This window comes from Gadus chalcogrammus, chromosome 13, assembly GCF_026213295.1.
Source record: "Gadus chalcogrammus isolate NIFS_2021 chromosome 13, NIFS_Gcha_1.0, whole genome shotgun sequence".
In the NCBI taxonomy this organism is placed as follows: Eukaryota; Metazoa; Chordata; class Actinopteri; order Gadiformes; family Gadidae; genus Gadus; species Gadus chalcogrammus.
In genome coordinates, this window is record NC_079424.1 from 19,072,500 (window position 1) to 19,096,577 (window position 24,078).

At 44.5% G+C, this 24,078-nt stretch overlaps 2 protein-coding genes across 2 annotated transcripts; one reads left to right on the forward strand and one right to left on the reverse strand.

The window, feature by feature from the left end:
* Positions 1–14,266: 14,266 nt before the first annotated feature.
* trnt1 (tRNA nucleotidyl transferase, CCA-adding, 1) lies at positions 14,267–20,263 on the reverse strand. The gene is made up of 8 exons (XM_056605813.1): positions 20,137–20,263; positions 19,807–19,939; positions 19,522–19,715; positions 19,108–19,246; positions 18,766–18,892; positions 18,053–18,246; positions 16,444–16,697; positions 14,267–14,603 (listed from the first exon to the last, which is right to left on the reverse strand). The coding sequence occupies exons 2-8, from the start codon at positions 19,937–19,939 to the stop codon at positions 14,358–14,360; spliced, it is 1,287 nt and encodes a 428-aa protein (XP_056461788.1). The 5' UTR covers positions 20,137–20,263; the 3' UTR covers positions 14,267–14,357.
* A 351-nt stretch (positions 20,264–20,614) lies between these two features.
* Positions 20,615–23,410, forward strand: arl6ip5a (ADP-ribosylation factor-like 6 interacting protein 5a). The gene is made up of 3 exons (XM_056605697.1): positions 20,615–20,839; positions 22,525–22,742; positions 23,141–23,410. The coding sequence occupies exons 1-3, from the start codon at positions 20,661–20,663 to the stop codon at positions 23,314–23,316; spliced, it is 573 nt and encodes a 190-aa protein (XP_056461672.1). The 5' UTR covers positions 20,615–20,660; the 3' UTR covers positions 23,317–23,410.
* Positions 23,411–24,078: the final 668 nt, after the last annotated feature.

Sequence of the window (24,078 nt, forward strand, 5' to 3'; positions counted from 1 at the left end):
CTGACACCCCTTTAACTAAGGTTTATAAACATTGAGCAAATTAACTCTTGAAATTGACCCTTTCTTATGTACCATTTTACATTAAAGTTGTGAAATTAGCAGAGACCATTGCTCGATGCCTCACTTCAATGGCTTTATCGCTTTTAGCTTAGCACAAGTGTAACCTATTGTTGGCTATAAAGCACTGATGAGTAAGATGGAAAGAAAGAGAGAGAGAGAGAGAGAGAGAGAGAGAGAGAGAGAGAGAGAGAGAGAGAGAGAGAGAGAGAGAGAGAGAGAGAGAGAGAGAGAGAGAGAGAGAGAGAGAGAGAGAGAGAGAGAGAGAGAGAGAGAGAGAGAAGAGATTACATAAATCCACCCCACATGCTTGACTATGTGACTGCATCCATTCCCAAGAGTTGGGGTATGAAATGGATTTGGGGGGAGGGAGAAATCTGAGAAAACTGTGTGTGCGTGCTTGCGGCGTGCATGTGTGTGTGTTTGGCCAAGTGTCTGAATGGGCCACAGGAAGGGGAAACAGAAAAGGGGTTTTGAGAGAGATACTAGAGAGAGAGAGAGAGAGAGAGAGAGAGAGAGAGAGAGAGAGAGAGAGAGAGAGAGAGAGAGAGAGAGAGAGAGAGAGAGAGAGAGAGAGAGAGAGAGAGAGAGAGAGAGAGAGAGAGAGTGTGTGTGAGTGTGAGAGATAGGACGGGGTGGTGAGGGTGCTGATGAGGGGGTTTCTAAAGAGTGTGGTGATGTGAGGGTGGTGTGGAGGAGGAGGAGGAGGAGGGGGAGGAGGAGGGTGTATGAAGTGGGTCTTCGTCACCCCCGTAAGCACCAGTGCAACGCGCCTCGGGGAGGCGGAAGAGGCCGCGGCTGAAAGGAGCGCTGATCCGCCGGTGGACGGACGCGGATCGAGAAAGTGCTGACGTTTCCACCTGCGTCGAAATCAAGTCACTTGGAAATGCAACGAATCATCGCCTCGTTCATCTCACCCCTCCTGTCTCTCGCACACTCTATCCTGTGGCGGTTAATCAGTTTTTCATTCATTATAAACACACCACTTCTGCATTCAGCGTGGCTGCATGCACGGTTGAGGGTTTGGCGGGGATGTGCAGAAGAGTCAGACGACGACGGAGCGGAAGGATGGCGTTTGGAATTTGGAAAATGATGACGTCGATTAGCAGATGCCTGTATTCAAAGCGACTTTAAAGTGAGGCTGAGACTAATCAATGGCTTTCGATCAATATCAGAGCATCTCTGAGCATTTTGAGTGCTGCCAGAGTGCGTTTCTGAATAGTAAGTGGCAGTAAGTGCAGAGGTTGATCATTTTATGTTATCAGCTAGTAGTAGTAGTAGGCTACAAATGATATACATTTCAAATTAAAACAAATTAAGGGAATGTTCAGGACATTCTCTCGAAGAGCTGGATATTTATGCAATATTTCTGATTGAATAATCAAAAAAATAACTTTACAGGTAGCCTACACAATACAATTGGCCTATATGGGTGCTTTATATTTCTTCTACAAAAACCGAATTGTGGGATTCCAATGGATGCGAATAAGCAAGCAGTGCTGCCTATTCTAGGCCTCACTGCTGTGTGTGTGTGTGTGTGTGTGTGTGTGTGTGTGTGTGTGTGTGTGTGTGTGTGTGTGTGTGTGTGTGTGTGTGTGTGTGTGTGTGTGTGTGTGTGTGTGTGTGTGTGTGTGTGTGTGTGCGCGTGTGTGTGTGTGTGTGTGTGTGTGTGTGTGTGTGTGTGTGTGTGTGTGTGTGTGTGTGTGTGTGTGTGTGTGTGTGTGTGTGGTGTGTGTGGTGTGTGTGGAACTCACTATTGTCACCTTTACACCTCAAGCATCCAGAGCTTATAAAGCCAACCAAAAGACAGTGACATCTTAAAAGAAAACTGAAAACAGACTTGTTCAGAGGGAAAAACTGTTATTGCCAAAGCAACGCAATATCTTATGAATTACATGCATATTCTGTTATCGGTGAGGAGAGTAGGTGACAGCCACACCCCGCTGAACACGCCCGATCTCTATTGATCTCGGAAGCTAAGCAGTGTCGGGCCTGGTTGGTACTTGGATGGGAGACCGCCTGGGAATGGCTCATGATGACCCCCCAATGTCCCTATCCCTCAACCCTGGGATCTATCAAAAGAATCAAAACGGGCGGCTCCATCTGGTGGCCAAGGGTGGGAGGTGTTACTTCCAGAAATGTTATGTGCAAGGCCTACATTATCAAAATCCACTAGTCTGCTGAATGTTTTGTTTATTTTCATACTTTGAGTTGATGTAGCTGATGTTTAATGTGTAAAAGTGTTTAATTGTTAAATTTTTGGGCTGAATTAAGTAGAATAAGAATGTATTCAGTGCACTCTCACTTGGTCTGGAAGACATCAGAGCCATTCCCTGAACTCATTGTTTTGACCACACAGGGATTGCAGCCAGGACAGTGGGGGTGTATTCACACCTCTGGTTGCGGGAGTGAAGACACAAGGACTTCTTATTGCTTTGGTGTGTTTGGTGTCTTTCCACTATCCCACACCTTGTGAAACCCAAGCACACAGAGACTCCAAAATACTTTTACAACTTTTATTTTTCACCCAGAATGTGTTTCATTGAAAAGGCAATGCATATAAAACACAATTAAACAAGATCTGTTTAGTTAAAAGCTCGCCCACCACGACAAGGTACAGATCTACAGGCGAGAACACGAGAACATGAGACGAGAGACAAACATTTACTAGCATTTGCAAACATTTAGTTAAACATGGAGCTGAAAGACATACACACATCACAAGGACAGGCACATATAAATAGCATTAATAATAATCAAAAACACTCAACAATTAAAGAACACACACTTGTACTTAAGATACAAATTAACAATTGGCTGTACAGGCTAAAGTGCAATAATGAACATGATTATCCAAAGACTCAGGTGACCAATCAACAAATAAAGGCTCAAGCCGTTCTTCCCTTTTGTGTTTTGTGTTTTCTTTAGCAAACTTTTGTTAAACATGAAGCCGACAAATACATACAAACATCACAAAGACATGAAGCTGACAAAGACAAACAAACAACAAGCATGACAAAAACACCGATTATCTGAACATGAACAACCACTAAAGGGTATGTAAACTGATTGTGTTGGATTGGAACTGATTAAGGTTAAAAAGATTGGCCTCGATATTGAACACAGACCAGAACAGATACTACAAAGTGCATTTTAACAGCAATATAAATAATAATAAATAAAAAGCAAACAAAAGAACTTCAAGTAAAACTGCAAAGTGCATTTTTTTGAACGATATAAATAAATAGATAGTGCTTGCTGAAGCACTTTAAAAACACACACAAAGAAAGAGACAAACACACACAAACAAGCCTCTTCCTCTCTCCTACAGATGGCACGGGAACAGTGGCATCACAGAGGTAAGTTATTAACACACACACACACAGGGGGTGGGCCATAGGTCAACGCAGCAGGGGGCCTCGGCTGGAGGTAGGTGGGCGCAGGAGGCCTCGGCAGAATGGGGGTGAGCGCAGCAGGCTTCGGCCGGCTGGAGGACGACAACCCAGTGGGCTGAACGGGTCGGTTCGCGGGAGTCACAGGCTCTGGTTCATCAACAAATAATCTGGAAATTTAAAATACACGTAAAATACACAGCAATTCTTTTTTTACTGTCCCTTCAAAGAAGCTGTGACCTTGCTAGGGGAGGTGAGCTGGTTGGCCGGTGCGCGGTGCTTCAGCATCTTGGGGAGGAGGTAGAGCAGGCGACTTTCCTCGGTCACCTGTGCCCCCTGAGCATACCTCATCCAGCCAAACTTGGTCTTCTGGGCTGCTCTGGTCTCAGGAGAGTCCGCCCCAAGACACCGACCGAACAAGGTGTAGCTCCACCTTGACTCATACCTCTTGACAGCGGGCGGCGGTCTTGTCAAGGTCATGGAGAGCGTTGGCTGCGGCGGTGATATTCTGCCGGAGGTCCGCCGGCACTAGGAGGTGGTCGCTGTCGTCAGCCAGTTCTAGGAGGAGCCCGGCCAGTGCCTCCACTTCCTCTATACCCGGCAGATGCAGGTGACGGTGGGTCATGAACACGTCTTGCAGGGCAGGACTGTCCTCCTCTTCCGCCTGTTCTGCCTGAGTGAGGACGACGTGCTTCTCACCGACGCGGTCTATCGGGTCCTCCTCTGTATCGGAAGACATGCCGAGACCCTCGTCCGCCCTCTCGTCATCGTCGCCCTGCTCCTCCTCCTCCTCCTACTCACACGACTGCTCTTCCTCAACTGCAAATATATAATTGTACTAATCACAACATGTCTACACAACAATAGTTTTTTTTGCACCAGATTTGGCATCATTGTTTAAGTGTGTGCTTAAACGACTGTACCTTTCTGGACGTAGCAGTCCCTGGCAGTGAAGCTGGTGGACTGGCACATGGCGGACTCCACACCAAGGAGCTCCTCCTCGTCAGGGTGCTCGTACGCTTCGGGGACTGGCATCGGTGCGGCAAAGCTGGGCTCCAGGACGTGCTTCTTGCCGAAAAGAATCTCGGCCTGCTGGTTAATGCGCTGGATCTGCCGCGGGTCCAAGCAAGACGTCTGCAGGCCATGACCACCAGCGACACGGAGCGATGCCATGCGGTGGTTCCACTGCACGGCAAAGGACACCAAGTATACCTGACACACACATTGCTCTTTGACTGTTATTGACTGTTATTGTGTACAACGCTTACAAGTGATGACTGAAGCTGTGAAATAAAATGTATCATTGAAGCGATCATTGACACTTTTCTTTTTAAATTATACCGTATGAACATGTGTCTGCAATAAAGCTTTATATATATATATATGCGTGTTTTAATCACTTACTTGGAACGGCATGATCCCACATCGCTGTGAAGGGACGCGTTGAACAGGTGGGCTTGCAACCCCTCGAGAGAGTTGCTGCCTCGCCGGCACTTGCATTTGTTCAGCTGGGTGCCGTTCATCACAACCACCTTCACAGAGACACAGCTGTATGCCAGGGGGATCCTGTAACACACAACATATTGCAAGGTCCTTATTTATTCTGGTGTCATTTTGAAATGTTACCACATACAAGTTTGAATGGTTTTGACACACGATGACTGCAGAGACATTAATCCACCTGCATGCAACTGAGGTGCTTGCTCGAAACTGCCCAGTGCGCGTCGACTGCCTCGGGCGACTTGAAGAGGCGGATCCCATCAATGTCAAGGCCGGCTTGTCCCCGGAACTTGGCAAGGATGGACTCCATCACCATAGCAGTATCCTGTAATACATATGATATATTGTCAGCGTCAAGTGTTTAATCACATTACATTCACACATTAACACATACATTTATTTTCAAAGCTAGATCTGACCGATACCTTATACCGGTACAGTTGAATCCATGAATCTGTGTATGAATATGAAAACCACACTTACCGCAACCCCACGGGTAATACGCCTGACATACGACCTGACCTGATGAGGCTTGAGGAAAGCCGTCATCTCCTCACCAGTGTACCTGTCGTAGAGCTCTGTGTTACCTAAACTGACCGCCTGGATAGGCAGCATCATGTCCTCCTTGTTGTAAGCGAGCAAGGCACCCGCCATGGAACTCATGAAAGCCCCGTACTCTGCGTGGCTCTGCCTGATCACAACGGCATCCCAGCGGTGCAGCCAGTGGCGGATGTCCAGCCTGATGACAGTACCCCTCTTCACGCAATCACCAAACAGGTTCTCCAAGAAGGACGAACCGCTGTCACTAAAAATGATATCATGACATTTTGTGTAGGTGTGTTACATGTTGGATTATCCATTTCATCGTAGGTTTCAACTGCTATTGAATTCACCGACACCAGTTGTTGCCGCGTACAACACCTTCGGAGCAGGAGCATTGGCGCTGCGAAAGCGGGCGACCAGAGCTCTGGCCATGCGTGCGTAGCACCCCTCCGACTCGGACGCAACCACCACCGTGGTCAAGAACTGACCCCACTCATTCAGCACACTGGTCAGGTACTGCATGGTGCCCTGGCCGTCGCCATAGACCTTCTTGAGAGTCTATAAAAACAAAGCAGAACATTCATTGTGTGGAGTGATCATATGGAACAGACTGACTGTGTTGATAAACAAATACTCCAGCTGTACATACCTTCCTCGTGCCGTCGATGCACAAGATCTCCCCAGTAGTGCCGAGGATCTGGTCCCTGTACACTGGCATCTTCCCCATCTCCAGGATCAGGTGCACGCGCCTCAGGACCTGAGCAGATGGAAGTCGAGACGGGGCGATGGGAGGGGTGTAAGTGCCAGCCGCTCTGGCAAAAGAAAGGATGCCTCGCTGAGAGGAAGAGGATCCAGCCGCCGACGTGTGGGCGTCGTACAGGAGGGTCTGGTACAGGTCCCGATGCTCCACGTACCACTCGTCGTGGCCCTGCTCAACCCTGTCTCGTCAAAATTACGTTCCCATAGAACTATTCGGCATTCTCAATTACGTTTGTCATAAAACGTATTTTGTCCGCGATTACGTTTTATTGAACGTATTGCAAATACGTTCGTCCTCAGCCTATTTTTTGCCATTCATTAACCTCTAGGATTATGTTTGGTTGAAATGTATCCCAGATAGGTTAAATGTCAACGTATAGCACATTATTGTCATTAAGGCATATCTTCCTTTCAGGGAACGTTTCATTTAACGTATTTTGTCTGAAAAATGTATCTTGGCCGTGAATACGTTTTATTGAACATATCGCAAATACGTTCGTTGTCAGCCTATTGTTTTGCCATTTATTAACCTCTAGGATTAGTATCCCAGATAGGTTAAATGTCAACGTATAGCACATTATTGTCATTAAGGCATATCTCCCTTTCAGGGAACGTTTCATTTAACGTATTTTGTCTGAAGAACGTATCTTGGCTGTGGATACGTGTTATTGAACATATCGCAAATACGTTCGTTGTCAACCTATTTTTTGCCATTCATTTACCTCTAGGATTATGTTTGGTTGAAACGTATTCCAAATATGTTAAATGTCAACGTATAGCACATTATTGTCATTAAGGCATATTTCCCTTTCGGGAAACGTTTCATTTAACGTTATTTTGTCCCTGATTACGTCTTATTGAACATATTGCAAATAGGTTCGTTCTCAACATTTTTGTTGTTATTTATTTAAGCTACCTCTTGGATTACAGGCTACATTTAATTGAAACGTATCCTTAATAGGCTACGTTAAATTTCGATAACACATTATTGTCAGCATATAGGCATAGGTCTACCTCTCGGGGAAGCGTACGTTTGATTGTAATGTTAATAGTCCAACGTTATATCAACATGTCACAAGAGGAGAAATTAGCTGCTGACGGGGTAACTGTAGGAGCGGGGGTTGCTTTGTTGATTTCTTTATCTAGGGCTATAGCTGTGGTCAAAGCGGGAAGTGTGCGTTGTCTGGGCGGCTGCCTGAACTGAGCTGCAGGAAATTATGTTCACACGTTTCTTCAATATTTAAATAAAATAGGAGGAGCAAAATATTAATTTTTAGTGAGGTGTGTGTTGTTAGTACCACATAGTAGAACATGTCTAAATTGGTCTGGGGCCTCTGGGTCCCCTAACTCAGAAGCTATTGAGCAAAAAGCCGTTTTCTATAGGAAATGAATGGGATTCTTAAAATATTTAAATAAAATAGGAGGAGCAAAATATTAATTTTTAGTGAGGTGTGTGTTTTTAGTACCACTTAGTAGGACTGGTCAACATTGGTCTGGGGCCTTTGGGTCCTATAACTCGGAAGCTATTGAGCAAAAAGCAATTTCCCATAGGAAATGAATGGGATTCTTAAAAAATGTAAATAAAATCGGAGGAGCAAAATATTAATTTTTAGTGAGGTGTGTGTTGTTAGTACCACTTAGTAGGACTGGTCAACATTGGTCTGGGGCCTCTGGGTCCTATAACTCGGAAGCTATTGAGCAAAAAGTAATTTCCCATAGGAAATGAATGGCCGAATATCCGTCGAATATCCAACTTCAAACTAACTTCACCACGGTGAATTGAACTCGATCTGTAGACCACACATCATTGGACAACTTTGAAGACAAAGAAGAAGAATTAACCACTCAAACGCGAATAAAGCAGCATAATACCTAAAAATCTAGAAGTAAAGTTTGTACTTTGTAGCCTCGTTTACCGGCGCTCCGTGCGCAGCTGCCGCTGGGTGACATCATAGGCTATCAACGTGACTTTTCACCTTTGCCTGCCTGCGCGATGCGCTTGTTGTTTTAAAGGCACCCAGTGCAACTTTATGTAAACATTCAATGAAAAATAAACATTCAATTTCTAGTCTTTTTTAGACGTAGTAAGTTTCAATAACTCCATACCATTACATATCGACATTCAAGGAGCAAAGATGAGACGTCGTTGTGTGGTGAGAACTGATAGAAAATCGTAAACAACAACAATCGCCGGTGGAGAGAAGGATGGAGTTATTGAAACTTACTACGTGTAAAAAAGACTAGAAATTGAATGTTTATTTTTAAGCCTCGAAAGTTGCACTGGGTGCCTTTAAGAGACGGTACAATGCAGGGTAAGATCACTACAGAGTCAGACACACACAGACAGTTGTTTCCAAAACCATTAAGTTGATAATGCTAAATAAACTGTAACAGTTCTCGTTTTGTAGCGTCATTTTGAAGTATAGGCCAATGTTTGCCAGCAAAAGCTTTTCAACAAGCATCGTTTTAACTGACTGTGAAACCACTCGGTTTATTTTCTATTGCCTACCAGCAAACCTATCTGGGAAACCTTTTGAAATTGCAAAGGGAAAGCATACATTGTTATATTGAATCTGTATAGGCTACTCTGTAGTAACTACGTGGCCACATGACATGGCCAGTGGCGGTGGGTCAATAGAGGGCGCTGTCACACCATATTTGTACCGGGTGCCAAATTTGTACCGGGCACGTCATCCCGGTACAGACCCCCCACAGTAACAGACCCCCAGTCTATTACTGTGCCAAACCAACATTTTTGATCACCAGCCGCCACTGGACATGGCAAATCCGTTTCATGTCTACTCTGTCTCAGTGTCTCTGACAGTAGTGGTTTTTGCATGTGCCCTTTTTTGAATTTGAGCCCCTGCCCCTCAAAGGGTCGCTGCACGGCCCTGACACACACACACACACACACACACACACACACACACACACACACACACACACACACACACACACACACACACACACACACACACACACACACACACACACACACACACACACACACACACACACACACACACGTAAATCTTTTTAAAGAACATTGGGGTGGATTACTTTTATTGAACACGTACACTTCATTTCAGCTTTAAAGACAGCATTTTGTGTACATTTTGATTGTATGCATTTGCGTAGCTAACATCTACAAATGATGGTGGTGATGGATACATGAATGGGTTCATCAATGAGTATTGATCAGTGAGGCCTTCAACTCCCCCACAACTCTCATCGAACGCCTTTCTTTCAAAACACCCCGCATTCAGTTGATTGCAGTACCGATCAAGATAATCGTCAAATCTAATGGCGTTGTTCACTCTGAAGGTCAGATAAATCATACAGATGGCATGTATAGCTAGATTAAAGAGCTCAAAATGAGGTGAAATGGAGAGTTTTACTGGGAGAATAATTGTGATTTGTTGACCTGTTTTCACATATTTTTTGGGCATATATACGTAAGGCCAAACTTGATCACACCTTTAAAATGGAGTAAGCTAATATTTCTAGACAAAAGAAACATTATCTTTGTGATGCTACAAATGGGCACACTGATGTGGCCGCCTACATGGGTTGGAATTATTTATTATTTTGTACTGATTATGAAGTTCATGTCTGTCAAAAAGCATAAGGTATTTCTGATTACAGTTTTTCTCAGTCGCTTTGGTTCATTTCTCTGATCAGAATTGAAATTCTCAAAACTACCTTTTCAATCTTCACATCAGTGTGTCACTTTTGCACATGAAAAAAACAGTTTCTCATTTATTTGAACACGTTGCGAATGCTTTGGTACATCCAAGCACATGATTATGTACAATTCTCTGCTCTTTCCTACATTATCAACTGCTTATGTCATGTTGATCAAAACGTATTGTAATGGTCTCTATGGAATAGTCTCACCCCCACAGCATTTAGGTATAAGTTCATTGCATAAGTCTTTACATGCAAAATGGTTGAACAAGTTGTCATAGTTTGTCAAGCATATTTCTATACATTTCTATACACTGGCATTAGACTCTTTTTTTTGTTATTTTTTCTAAATCTGTCCTGAATTGGTCAATTGCTACCAGGTGAATCTTGACTTTCCCTAAAGAAGGGAAATGTGTGAAGTGTTAGATCAACCAACGATCAACCAGTACTGGAATAGCTCAAAGGTGCATCTCCTGAAACATGAACTGGCAATTATATATATAGCTGGAGCACAACACAATGTTACTTTGTCTGAGAATTTGTGGCCCAACAGACAGGAACGTCAGGAGGTGAAGGATGACTGCACTGTAATTCCTACAGCAATGCATGTACAGTTTACCCTAAGGAGATTTTCCTATGTTCACATTTCTAGCAATGACATGGTCCGTCAACAAATTACAGTACAAACAGTCAAAGCGTAAATGTGAATCTTGTCTCTTGCAATCAATCTCCCACATACACTAAGGTGTAACTTACAATTTACAATAATTGTCTTCAAAACTTTAGCCAGTTTACATCAGAACATCCCTCCAGAGTACACTGTTATATTGACAACATGACTAAGCAATTTGACTGTGTTATCCGTCGACAATGATACAAGGACTTGTCATTCTACTGGCACTGACATGTTCATTGAAGCAGATATTTACTTTTGAGAGATGAACTAAGGATTTGGAGCAAGAGACTGGCTTTTGCAGGTAATCCATGGTGTTTTGCTATTTGAACGCATTGTTTTGAGAAATGCACTTACTGCTTTGCAAATTTCAATTCTGATCTGAGAAATGTACCAAAGCGACTGAGAAAAACTGTAAGAATAAAAACGTTTTATTTAAATTTGGATGATTGAGTTGGGAAGCATCAAAGTAGCCTAAGTACTTTGTTACTATAGGCCTACTTATGCCGCTTTGTCATAACGTATTTATTTTTTTGACAAATTTGTAATTTTGCTCCGTACATTTTAACCCAAATATCTGTACTTTCTATTCCTTCAATTTTTTTCTCAATACTTAAGTTCTGATGCATTTGAGGGGAATTATTGATTCTCATCATTGCCAACTTCCACAGCGATTTCGACCTAAATGGATGGGACAATAGCACACAGAATAGACCATCCCTCGGTGTATCCATGAGGGCGTATCAGTGCTGGCCAAAGGCGTCTATGAGAGAACTAGTCCTGTAAAAATTAGGGAAATTCTAACAAAATACACTTAAGGCCTTTGACCTGAAGTCTGCTGTCCTTTGGATATTAACGTTTCGAGTTCAGCTGCTGAAATAAAAAAACTGATTTGCACATTGGAGCGAAGGTAATGTTCATTATTGTCAGTATTGTATTATATTTTGTTGGAGTAAAATATAATACAATATGCCGACAATAGTGAACATTGACCCCCCCAGCCCCCCCCCCTCAGATTTCTCAGATATGCACGGTTGTGTACATTTATTTTTTCTTGATTGAATCCACTATCTGGCCTGAGTGGCCTCTGACAGACTCTTGAAGCTGATGTACATGGAGCTGACCATGGTTGCGTCCTCTTGGACGGCGGAATCTTTTGCGTCTGAGTGCGCGCCCCCGCCCACGCCGCCGCAGAGCGCGGCCAGCCTGGGAGGCAGCGTGCCGCTGAACAGCAGGAAGATGCAGGGGTTGGCGCAGCTGTTCAGGCTGGCCAGCAGCATCAGGATGGTGAACACAGCCGCTGAAAGGCAAAACAACCAGAAGTTAAGCAGAAATCGATATGTGACAAATTAAACAAAACAAACCGAATGCGTGCATTATTAGAACATTGTCAGCTGTAGGTTATAGGAGCACTGCACATGCTTCCAAATAGACTCAGAGTAGGTACATAGTTGTATAGCCCAAAAATAAAGCATGTCCTTAACGAGCAGGCTGTGATTGGGGCATCTTGCTGAAGGATACAGAATGCACTGGAGATTGGGTTAGATCCAGAGCACCTTGGCTAAGGGGTCATACTACCTTAACTCCCATCCGACAACTCTTTTCCATGTTCAAATCCTCACTATTCCCATTCATAATTTTTTCCTCACAACAAAACTTAACAAGTCACATCAACTCACTCTCAGTGGGCGCCTCCGAGTCCCACACGGACCACAGCTGCACGGTAAAGAATGGCGCCCAGCACACGACGTAGGCGAGCACGATCACCACGGTCATCTTCACCGTCTTAACCCGCGCCTTCGACACCCCCCCGACGCCGCTGGCGCGGGAAGGCAGCGCCGAAGCGTCGCCCGCGGCGCTCCGGTTCACAGTCCGCAGCGTCTTCAGGTGGAAGTTAATTTGCACCGTGCGGCAGATGCGCGCTTGGCACGCCACTACGGTCAGCACGGGCAGCACGAAGATCACCAGCGTCGTCCAGGTTACGTAGGCTCTCAGTCCCCACGGCTGGACGAAGTGTGCCCAGCAGTCGAACACGCCGGGGGCGACCTCCACCCGGGAGAAGATGAACACCTGGGGCAGAGCGCCCACCAGGGAGACGCACCACGCCACGCAGATTGGCACGTTCCAGCGCGCCCTGCGCCTCTGGAACTTCACCATTGGGTTGCAGATGGCTTGATACCGATCCACGGTCATCACCACGATCATGTAGGTGGAGGCGAACATGCCGACGACCTGGAGGTACTTGACCGCACGGCAGACGATGTCCGGACCCACGAACCGGTCCGTGATGTCCCAGACGAGCTGCGGGCACACTTGGAAAAACGTCACCACCAGGTCGGCGATGCAAAGGTGGAACACGAAGACGCGCATCCTGGACACCTGCTGCCTCCGCTTCCACAAGAGGAGCAGCAGTCCGACGTTCAGGATCCCCGCGCTGATGAATATGACGGTCAGTAGGGTAATCTCGATTTGCGCCAAAAGTTCATCCCTCGGCTGGTCCCCAGGTGGCCCTCCTTCGAAGCTGATGTTGGTGATGTTATGACTGAACCTAGACATGGTTTCCTTTTATGAAAGAATACGTTTGCGTCAAGACTAGGTTCAAAAGCTGACGGAACACGAGACCTGGATTCTACTAGAAATAAAACATTATCATAATCCTAACAGGGACAGGCTACCCGCGCGTCCCGGACTCCAGTTCTGCGATGTATGCGTTATAATCTTCCATCTCTATTGTGGGAAGTCACGCGTGTAACGTCGGATGGAGCAACAGGTGGGTGTCGACAACTCCAGATGGGTTTGTTTTATTTCGATCACCCGGGAAGGAGGAGCCACCAGAGTGCGTGACTAAAAACAAGGGAATCTGTCATTAAGAGGGGCGCCCTTAACAGAAAATGAGGCAATTATGATTTAAGAGTGGGTAGATACAGAAACATTTTTCAGAGGTTGATCCTTTTTGTAAAAAAGTTGATTAAATGTATATAATTGTAAATCAATGAGTCACAAATTTTGCCCAAAAACTAAACAAATTAGCTTTTGTTATCCGATTAAATAAATTGTAACAGTATTTGTTTATGTGTTTAATTATTGGACCAAGTGAATGTAGTGATACAGCATTTTGTATTCCAGCCAATCCATTACTCAAAACAACTATGAAAATAGCGGTATAGTATCATAACAAAAAATAAAGTAATTAGGACTGGTACAAGGGTCATCATCTTCAGCCCATCACATCTCTCCAAATTCTTTTTTGTGAACCATAAATAAATAAACAAAAATGGATCTGCAATAACACAGATGGGCCGCAATCTATTGCTTTTGCCATTAACAAACTTTCCTAAAATGGTCGCAGCTGTGAGGCTGGCAGCAAATCGCCCTTTGAATGTGCTCATATTTTTTTAAAACATCTCTGGGCCAATGAGGTGGTTGATTTGGAACAGCAGTGGTTGCACCCTAACCCAGTATAGATTGTCTTCATCCATGGGGGGGGGGGAGGGTTTGATGTTGTTGGGGGGGGGTGTGTGTGTGTGTGTGTGTGTGTGTGTGTGTGTGTGTGTGTGTGTGTGTGTGTGTGTTGAGAATATCCACATGATGGTCCACACACACAAGCTCATTCGCAACCCCCCCCCCCCCCCCCCCCCCCCACAGCTGCCACCTAGTTCAATCCCCCCCGCCTCACGCAGTCCCACACGTGGCCATCATGGACAGACGCCCCCGCCGCCTCGCTGAAGGGCCCCGTCGACGGTGGCTCAGTGATGAACGTGGCTCAGCAGCTCCTCTTTGTCCATCTGGTAGCGGCTTTTCTTCCACACGTCGCGGAGCTCCTGGAGGGTGCTGCCGATCTCCTTGCCCGAGGTGACGCCCAGCCTCCTCAGGTCGTGGCCGCTGACAGGGAAGCGCGGGGTGGACCAGTCCGTGAGCTCCGCCAGCAGCCGGGCCTCGCCCTGGTACTTGAGCAGCTCGCACACCTTGAGCTTGGAGTCCAACTCGCGGCTCTGTGGGAGAGGATGGAGGGGTGAGAGGGGAGGACGTGTCAACTCGCCAACTCAAGTGGTGTGTCGCGCTGACGGAGACTGGATGGCGACGCTCCTCATGTTTAACTGACCAGGGGCCTCATTACAGAAACTTCCTGACTCTGAAATCCTATCCTATCTTAAAGGTTGGGTATGGGATTTGCGAAATACCAGCAGATTTTGAAAACACACAACTCAAATGGTCCTACCCCCTCTCCTTCAACGCTGACTCTGACTCCACCCATTCCAAGTACATGGACGCGCAATCATGCACGAGCGAACACCGATGCGTGAGAGAGAGCCATTAGCTTGTTAGCTAGCTCCAGTAGCTACCGCAGGATAACAACAAACAGAAGCTTGCTCTGGGTCACAAGTTTTGAGTATGTGCACGAAGGGGTCACGCGCTTGGAACGGGGGAGGGGGAGTGCAGTACAACCGTTTGATTGACGTATTTACTGTCCAATGCCACTCGGTGGGTCTGGAAATCATTGGCTGGAGTTTTTCGAGCCCTGCCCGTTCCACAGATGATTGACTTGCTTAATTTTCATGTCAGTACTTCTAACTCAGTGGCTGTAAGTGGGTTATGATAAGGATTTCAAGTAATTTTGCAAAAATGGCCAAAAAAGAGAATTCCATACTCAACCTTTAAGATAGGAAGACATTTAGGGGGTTTGATATTACAGAAGGAGGTTTCCTAACTTAACTTAGGAAGAAATCTATCATATCTTAAGATAGGAATTTAATCATTACAGAACTATCCTAAGTTAGGTAGAATTTAGCTAGAATTTCTTAAGTTAGGCTCCCTAAGTTAGGTGGCCATACACCCTGTCCTAAATTCAAAATAACTGTCAATAACTGAAAAAATAAAATGGCAGCAGCACTGCTAGTAGGTCTGTATGACAATGAAGACGAGGAACATCACAATATAAATGTGATGGCTCAAAGGCTACCGAGACCGCATAATGATTTGTTACATTTGTATTTTAATTTAATCGCCTGCAAAGACATTTAATTTTGAATTTGGTGGAAGAACTACTTTACTACTTTATTACTACCTCTTCTTGTTCTCTGTACCAATACCCGCCATGACCGTAGTATTAATGCTACTAGCTTGCCGTTAATAACAAAGATCCTCAACAGTCTCTGTTAACGTTAAAGGTAACTCATTCTATAAATCTCATGCACACTCTGAGTGCAGAAACAGACATAACCTGACGATTGCCGATCGAAAAATCTGATTGAAAGAACAGTTAGGATTACCCTTAATTAAGATAAGATAGGATGCCAAAAATAAGATAGGAAACAGCCAACAGGTTAGGGACTGCTTCTGTAATAGGAAATTAGGATTTTTCCTATCTTTGAGTCCCTAATTGAAGTTAGGATGAGAAGTTAGGATTTTTTCTGTAATGAGGCCCAAGCACCCCATCATCAATTTAATATATTTTGCCTATACATGTCAACTATGGCAGTTGCACTCCTGACCATCCCTGGAAGGAGGGATCCCCCACTCTGAGCTTTCTTCCTTGCTGATTAAGGGAGATCTTTCTTGCCCTTGTGGGGGCTTGGGTCAGGGGGGTTGGCATAAATATTTGGCCTGTTAAGCCCTTTGAGTAGTAACCTAAAGCATTTATTTCTATTTATTGTGGCTTTCCCTTGAGGATTAACATCATTGAAACAGAAACACAGATTAATCACTTAAAGGTGACATATTGTACCACAAGGTGCGAGTGTGATTAGACATCATAAGGCTTGTAGCGGCTAATCACACTCACACCTGGTGGTATAATATGTCACCTTTAATGATCGAACCCAGACGACTCACATCGATGATGAAGTCTGTGAAGGGGGTGAGGCTGTCTGGGTTGTCCGGACACTTGTGCAGTTCTCGTCTGTGTTTTACAAGGAACTGAGCCAGAGTCTTCTCCTCTTTGGACACCTTGAGCCTTAGGTCCATCTTGTCCACCTCCTCTGGCCGGTGGAAGAACGCGGCCAAGACAGTCATGGGCTTGGGGGAAGAATCCTTGGCGTTCTGCCACACGCGTTTCATCTCCTCAATGTCGCCATCTGGTGGTAAACCTGGGGCGTCAAAACAAATGGGACGTGAGATCGATTGGCCATTTCAACAAAGCCATGTTAAGTGGAGGCCATCGTTCCACTTCAGACCGTGCTACTAATGTAATTAGGCGAGTAAGATATTCAATTACCTTATGCAATGGATTCTGGATCACATCTTGTGTTTTACCAAATCCAAGCAATGGCGGCCACCCTATGAGCCAAAGGACTATTTCCCTTCGATCTTACAGTACATTTCACACAGGACATTAAATAAATAAAGGAAAATCATGCGGATAGCCATTATAAATACTTTGCCACCCCTGTTTATGTACTCAAATCTGAAGTCATGCAATTAAAAGTGAACAAGCTAACACTTGCACTAATCATTAATATTTATTGATATCGAGACCATTTTCGATACTCCTTAACGATCCAAGTCTTTATCGATACCACTATCGATACTTTTCTATTTATTGGTGTAATTCTTAATAAGTATTGACATCAGTATTTTTAATTATATATACTAAAATGATTAGAGCCTTATACAACTGTATTAGTAGTACAGAGACATGAGTAATACAGTATTACTCATGTTTCTCACAAACTCAAAAACAAAAACCCAATTTACCATTTCTCTATGTTACATTTGAACGCATCATGATAACATAACGGTCGTTTCACTGAGCCAACCTCAACACATCATCACATCTGAAACTTTTTTTACTTTTTAAGATAACTAGCTTGTATGCTACCGATTTCAACACAGATTTCACAATTGGATTACTATTTTTAACTGACGGGACTAGCGACAATGTCTGTGTGTGCGATTACCGCTCGTACTTTAAGTGGATGATTAAGATGGCCTATTAAGACTGCCTGTGGTGCGACAGGAGAAGGAGGAGCCAGTCTTTTCAACTCAGACAGTCGAAGGTACTGCATTTGGTCTTTATATGATGCACAATGCTAATGTGCTTGGCCATTGAGGTTGTGTCCCCCCTTTACAATAAATGATTTTCGCCCCTTCAGCCATCCTCGCGAGCAAAGTTAACTGCCAGACTTCACCTGTTTTACTTGTAATACTGTTTGCTTACAATTCCATTCAAAAACATTGGTGGACACGCTGCAGTGATTGGATTGATTTGATTTAAATGCCGTGAAGCGACTCGAGGGAGACAACATTACGTTACAGGACAAAGAAAATAATAAATGAACGACGGCACTCGATAGTGGTATCAATAAGCCCAAACGTTAAGGATTTTCGGGTTTTGAAAAAAGTGGAACCGGGTCCTTGATAGAAGCGGGTTTCGATCCCCATCCCTATGTACCACAGCACCCACCACCCAGCCCCCACTCTGCTCCTCCTCCTCCTCTCTTACCCATGTACTGGACCAGGCCCAGGTCATACATGAGCTCCAGCAGGTGACCGGCATGGCTGCCCACCACCATCTTCTTCAGCTCCACCCAGATCCTCTCCCCGGAGATGCCCGCCAGGCCAGAGGCGTTGTCCCTGATGGCGTCCAGGGTCTCAGGCTCGTGGTCCCCGGGCTCGGGCACCACCCGGCCATAGAACCTGTAAAATGTGGTTGAAAGGGGCCTTTCAATTGCAATAGTGTTGCTGGAGGCAGGGCTCTGGAAAGGCTCAGACCTACTTTTAGGGATCCAGACCGCTGCAGAATTGTAACAGATGTGTGTTTAAATTCCAGTTATTCTACCATTGAGGGTGCACTTTCAGTCCGGCGTTCCACACAGGCACATTTCCCGATCCACACTTTTGACAGCATGGATATTCATATCTTCTTAGCGTTTGCACGATTTCTCGCCAATAGCTCAACACTATATAGATTAGCTTTATATTTGTTTATTGACTAATTATATTAATGTAAGTTGTAAGGGCAACTGCGGATGTCCTCGCACAAACTCTCTTCTACACAGGCATCTATTTTGCAATCTGGAGCATGCGCATTCTCCCCATCAGAAGTTATTATATATCATAGACGGACTACTGGATCCCAGGTTATGGAAATGATGAAACTCAGCCCTTTTTTTGTGCAGATGATACCAGCTTCATCCCAACAACGTTCCTCTTTACCTGAAGTAGCGTAGGATCCTCAGGTAGTCCTCCTGGATCCTCTGTTCAGCGCTGCCCACAAACCGGACTTTGCGGTTCTGCAGGTCTTCATATCCATTGTAATAATCGTATAGGGTTCCATCTAACCCTATGGGAGCGTGTTTGAACAAATTGTACCTTGTTATTCTGTGTGTCAGGAGAAATGGACATTATATGAATGATAATTTTTTTTGACCAGTTACGTCATAAAGTTTTAAAAAAACAGAAAGGGCAGAGTAGCAATCAGAAAGACCAGGTCAGCTGAATTATCCTAATTTGTATTATTTTATAATAATAATAATAATAATAATAATAATAAATTACCTAAGAACATGGAGTTGATGGTGAGGTCTCTGCGCTCTGCGTCCTTCTCCCAGTCCTTGGTGAACTCCACCTCGGCGTGCCGTCCGTCCGTCTGCACATCCACTCGGAGAGTGGTCACCTCAAAGTTCTCGTTGTGAAGCTGCCAATGGAACAGCAGGCATCACCTTAACGACCTCTAGCACCACTGTTGGTAAACCAACTGCTCCCAAAAAGTAACATTTTTGGCTCCATTAAACATCCATTATAAAGTACGATTGTTCAGTCCTATTTCACAGCAGTGAACAATAATTGGCACACCAACAAACACCATTATGTTGCACACTGTGTGATATAGGAATTGTATTTTTAATTGGTTTTGAAGTCATGCCAAGTTCTCTCAACTAGCCCAGGATCAAACACTCGCGAGAGTCTTACTCGGGCAGTGATGGTCCCGTGTTTCTCCCCTTTGTTATTGATCATCCTGATCCCCGCCGCCTGGAACATGCGCTTCATCTCCTCCGGAGTGGCCGTTGTGGCAAAGTCCACATCCTCTGGGCGCTTGCCCGATAGCAGGTCGCGGACAGCACCCCCTGCAATTCTCAACTCAAACTGGTGCTTTTCAAATAGACCTAGTAGTAGACATACAGAAGACAATTACATGGATGATAGTTGCTGGGGTTGATGACATTCAGTTGAGAATTGGCCATGCAAGCATCGTACCTGCTACAGCGTTCAATCCTTCTGACAACAAGGACTGGAATTCACAGGTCTTCAACTTCATGGTGAGGAGGTTACGTTTCCAAATAAGATGTGGTCTTCTGATCAACAGCGGGCTAATTATTCTGCCCAACATCTAACCGAATAAAAAAGATCAGACCAAATAGTTTGTAAGTGTGCGTGCATACAATCTTGCCCTTCACATTAAGCAATGATGCAAATCAAGCAGTGAGAAAGAAATGTGTATGATACAATGCTGGCTGACGTGGGCAACATTGAAACATTATCTACCTCCCTTTTCTACAGACAGGAAGAGAAATAACGACCACAAACCTAACGGATAGCAATGACTTCAGACTCATACAACTGTTCGACCATAACATCCTTCAACGCTGTTTGCTTTTGCTGCAGCCACCTGCTTCCGATAGTTGCAGGAAGTGTTCTCCCCGCATGTGGTAGTTGACCAATGACGAAACGGCACGTCACAAAAGGGCGGGGTTTAGGATAATCAGTCTCGCGTTATGTCGTTGAGTTGTGATACTTAAAACAAATTATGAATTATTATATACGAAAACACAGGTAAAAAAATATATATTTGTATGTAATATAATATAATAATAACAGTTAATACTATTCGACATGATGTATAGCACAGAGTTTTACGCTTTGTCAAAGTAAGCAGTTTAGTAAATAAGTAACTAAGCAAGTAAGTAAGTAAGTATGTAAGTAAGTAAGTAAGAAGTAAGTAAGTGAGTTTACATACATGCATAAACCTATTTGGTTCTCGCGAGACTCCCCCTGGCTGATCTCCGCGCCCTGTTACTGTCAGACCGATCACATTCATCACAACAACCCCGATGGCCCAACTGGAGCTGACAGCCCTGAGGCCGTGGGACGACTTCTTCCCTGGGTCGGAAAGATTCTCCAAACCAGACTTCAACGATCTGGCAAAATGGAACAACAGAGTTATAAACAACCTCCTGTATTATCAAACCAATTATATAGCCATGGCCATCGTGGTGTTCCTCTTAGTCGGGTAAGTGGATTGAGGTCTTGTGCTGCCACGTAAACTAATGATACGCGATTATTAACACAAAGTGTTAGAATGATTAATTTCTTTGCAGTAGTGCATTTGAACCTTTTAAAACTTTTTTATTTCTGCGACCAAGGTTAAAGACATTGTTTGTCTTGAGTCGAGTCTTCCGTGACATCCTGACTTGCGGATGTTTGCTGGGGCGGATCTATATACCCCTACCCCTCTATGTGGTATTTGAAAAGTTCCCGAAGAGCCTCGAAGCCAGAGCTACTTCGAGCCTCTTCTTTTTAATCTCTAAATGGCCCTGCTCGAAACCAGTCATCCTACCCATGCTCTCAGGCGGGGTTTCTCATTGCATGTTTGGTTATTAGGCTAACAACATAATACAGATACAATACGTAACATAATACCTAAGTACCTAGTAGGTATTAATTTGGAGCAAAATGTTGAGGTTTATTGACGTGACTGACCGCGAAGTTCATACAAAACAGGGAATACCAACAGGTGGACCCTCTGTCTAGCTTTTTTAAGTTCGTTTAGGAGACCCCCGAATATGCTTCCACGTTTTCTCTATAAATAGGAGCCTCACTAGTTTTTCCCTAGGGAGGGATGACATCTCGTTACCATGGTGACTAAACTCTGTCCAGTCAGCTTGCGCTCTGTAAATAGCGAACACATGAGATTACGTCATTTCGCCCAACAGGACTTCCCCTTTTACGCCGAGGGGGTGAAGTCCAGATAGATCTTTACTAATCAGTCCAAAGGTGGGCCTCATCACCAACTAGCTGTCAATAGCAGGTTTGTCAATTTATGATGATTAAAGCGAAACAAGTCAGATTGTTTGTAGAATAATCCAATCCGTCTACTTTAAATGACCAGAAGATAAATAGATGTATGTATAAATCTGTATATATACATTACATAGGCCTATAGTGTATAAAGTAGACGCTATCTAATGCTTTAAACTTAATCCATCCGTTCACCAGCTGGCTGGAGCTAATTCCACTGCTATGAGTGGATAAAATAAGACTTGTACACGGAAATGTGTATCTTTAGGCCAGTGAAGTGTATCAGCATTTCCCAAACATCTCTCAACATGTGACTATGACTGAGGGTGACTTAACTTAATTTACATATTATGATTCATTGACACACACACACACACACACACACACACACACACACACACACACACACACACACACACACACACACACACACACACACACACACACACACACACACACACACACACACACACACCGTATGTCATTTGAAGAGTGGTAATTTCTCATGACCACACTTGTGCAACTGTTGAAATTGTTTAATTGTGTGTTTTATTGATTATCTTATCTTGTCTGACTTCATTGATTATCATGTCTGACTATGTCTGCAATCCAAATCGCCTCTCGAGGCCATTAAAGACCCACTCTACTACATTGTAAAGGACAATAGGCCTACTGATAACAGGAAATTTAGTTAATAGTTACCTTGAGTCATTTGTTTATCGATAAACCTCGATAGCACTTTGCATTTATTTTGGACCATATCGTAGGTTTGTCTCCATGATGATGCACTCATCGTATAGTGCCGCTAGGGGGCGCCGGTATCACACGAATTTTTTCAGTCGAGCGGCAGGATTGAAGGTAGGTTTTCTGACCCGTCCATATGTTGTCCACCTGCAGATTTCTGAACCCGGTGGGGATGTTCATGGGGATGGCCGTGGTGGCGGCGGTCTTCCTCGGTTCGGTCTGGGCGGGAGAGAATAAAGCAGTCATAAAGACCTTCAAGAAGCAGAACCCTGCAGCGTTTGTGGCTGCCATCATGTTGGTCAGCTACATGCTGATGTCTTTGGTGGGAGGCGTCATGGTCTTCATGTCGGGAATCACTTTTCCTCTGGCTCGTAAGTTCAGAATCAATAGTTGAACAACCAAGATGTCCCTGTACATAGACACAGATCTTCCTTTTGGCTGTGCACCATTTTAAATTTTTGCCTCCTATTTCTGGAGTATGTTAAATGGCTACATACTAGGCCTGTATTGTATTATATGTCAATTTGAAACAGCAAACAGACAGGCAATATTTTTACGACATTACCCCAAACCAATTGAGTAATGTCAAACATGAATGGCTTTAGAGCTCTTTTGTAACAGAATTTCGAAGCAGGGCTACTTAAGGGTGCTTTCAACCAGGCACCCTCTCTTGGTTTTATTGAATTTCTGATTATTTAGTGTTTTTAATCGGCAGCAGATGAAGTGGTTCCTAACAGGAGCTGCACCTCGCGTGCGTCTGTCCCTGCAGTGATGCTCGCCCATGCCTCGTTCCGCCTGCGCAACATGAAGAACAAGCTGGAGAACCGGATGGAGGTCGTGGGGCTGAAGAGGTCCCCCATGGGCCTGCTGCTGGAGGCTCTGGGACAACAGGAGGAAAACCTCCAGAAGATGCAGAACTTTTTGGAAGCAAAGATGAAGGAGTGATGAGACACACACACACACACACACACACACACACACACACACACACACACACACACACACACACACACACACACACACACACACACACACACACACACACACACACTCACCCCTCCACCACTGTTTAACTCCTCAATGTTTGGTCAACAGACTTGGAACAAAGCGCAGTCCTGATTCTCGCGGAGCACATAGTGCTCAACCCTCAAGGCCTGCATGGGGTGGGAGTAAGCGTCAGCATTAATGCATGTGTGTGTGTTCGCGTATGTACAGTATGTGTGACATGCATGTATGACAAGTCTATATTCATATGTGTGCATACGTATGAGGCTTCTAGTGAATAAGCATGTTTGATGTATGTATGAATGTTTGTACTGTATGCCTAACTTGTGTACATCTGTACATATTTTTTTTGTATGTATTCACGTGGGTGTGTATGTATGTTTGAGTGACAGGGTTGTCACCTGGGCTTTAGGGTTCTCGGGATTACTGAACCCGTTGAGGTCCCCTCTCCAGCAGAATACTGTTACACATCTCAGACCGCTATTTAACTTTACTGGCATCACGTATGGTATTTATTTACTGTTTTGTTCCCTTTCTCTTTCTGGTATATTGTGAAACAAGACAACCGTCATCTATGCAATGGAGTCCTGATTTGAAAAGCTGCATCTGTTGGTTAAGAAGTCCTGCAGATATGAATAAGTGCTTAACTTAAATTGTCCCCATGTGAACGTTCCTTGACTGTGAAAACATTTTGTATCAGTG

Excerpts from the sequence above, each read along its gene's own strand:
- arl6ip5a (XM_056605697.1), top strand. The coding sequence starts at position 20,661 with ATGGCCCAACTGGAGCTGACAGCCCTGAGGCCGTGGGACGACTTCTTC. Across the intron at positions 20,840-22,524 it reads GTGGTGTTCCTCTTAGTCGG|ATTTCTGAACCCGGTGGGGA; the intron begins GTAAGTGGATTG and ends GTCCACCTGCAG. Across the intron at positions 22,743-23,140 it reads AATCACTTTTCCTCTGGCTC|TGATGCTCGCCCATGCCTCG; the intron begins GTAAGTTCAGAA and ends CTGTCCCTGCAG.
- trnt1 (XM_056605813.1), bottom strand. The coding sequence starts at position 19,939 with ATGTTGGGCAGAATAATTAGCCCGCTGTTGATCAGAAGACCACATCTT. Across the intron at positions 19,716-19,806 it reads AGGATTGAACGCTGTAGCAG|GTCTATTTGAAAAGCACCAG; the intron begins GTACGATGCTTG and ends GTCTACTACTAG. Across the intron at positions 18,247-18,765 it reads AGGATCCTACGCTACTTCAG|GTTCTATGGCCGGGTGGTGC; the intron begins GTAAAGAGGAAC and ends CACATTTTACAG.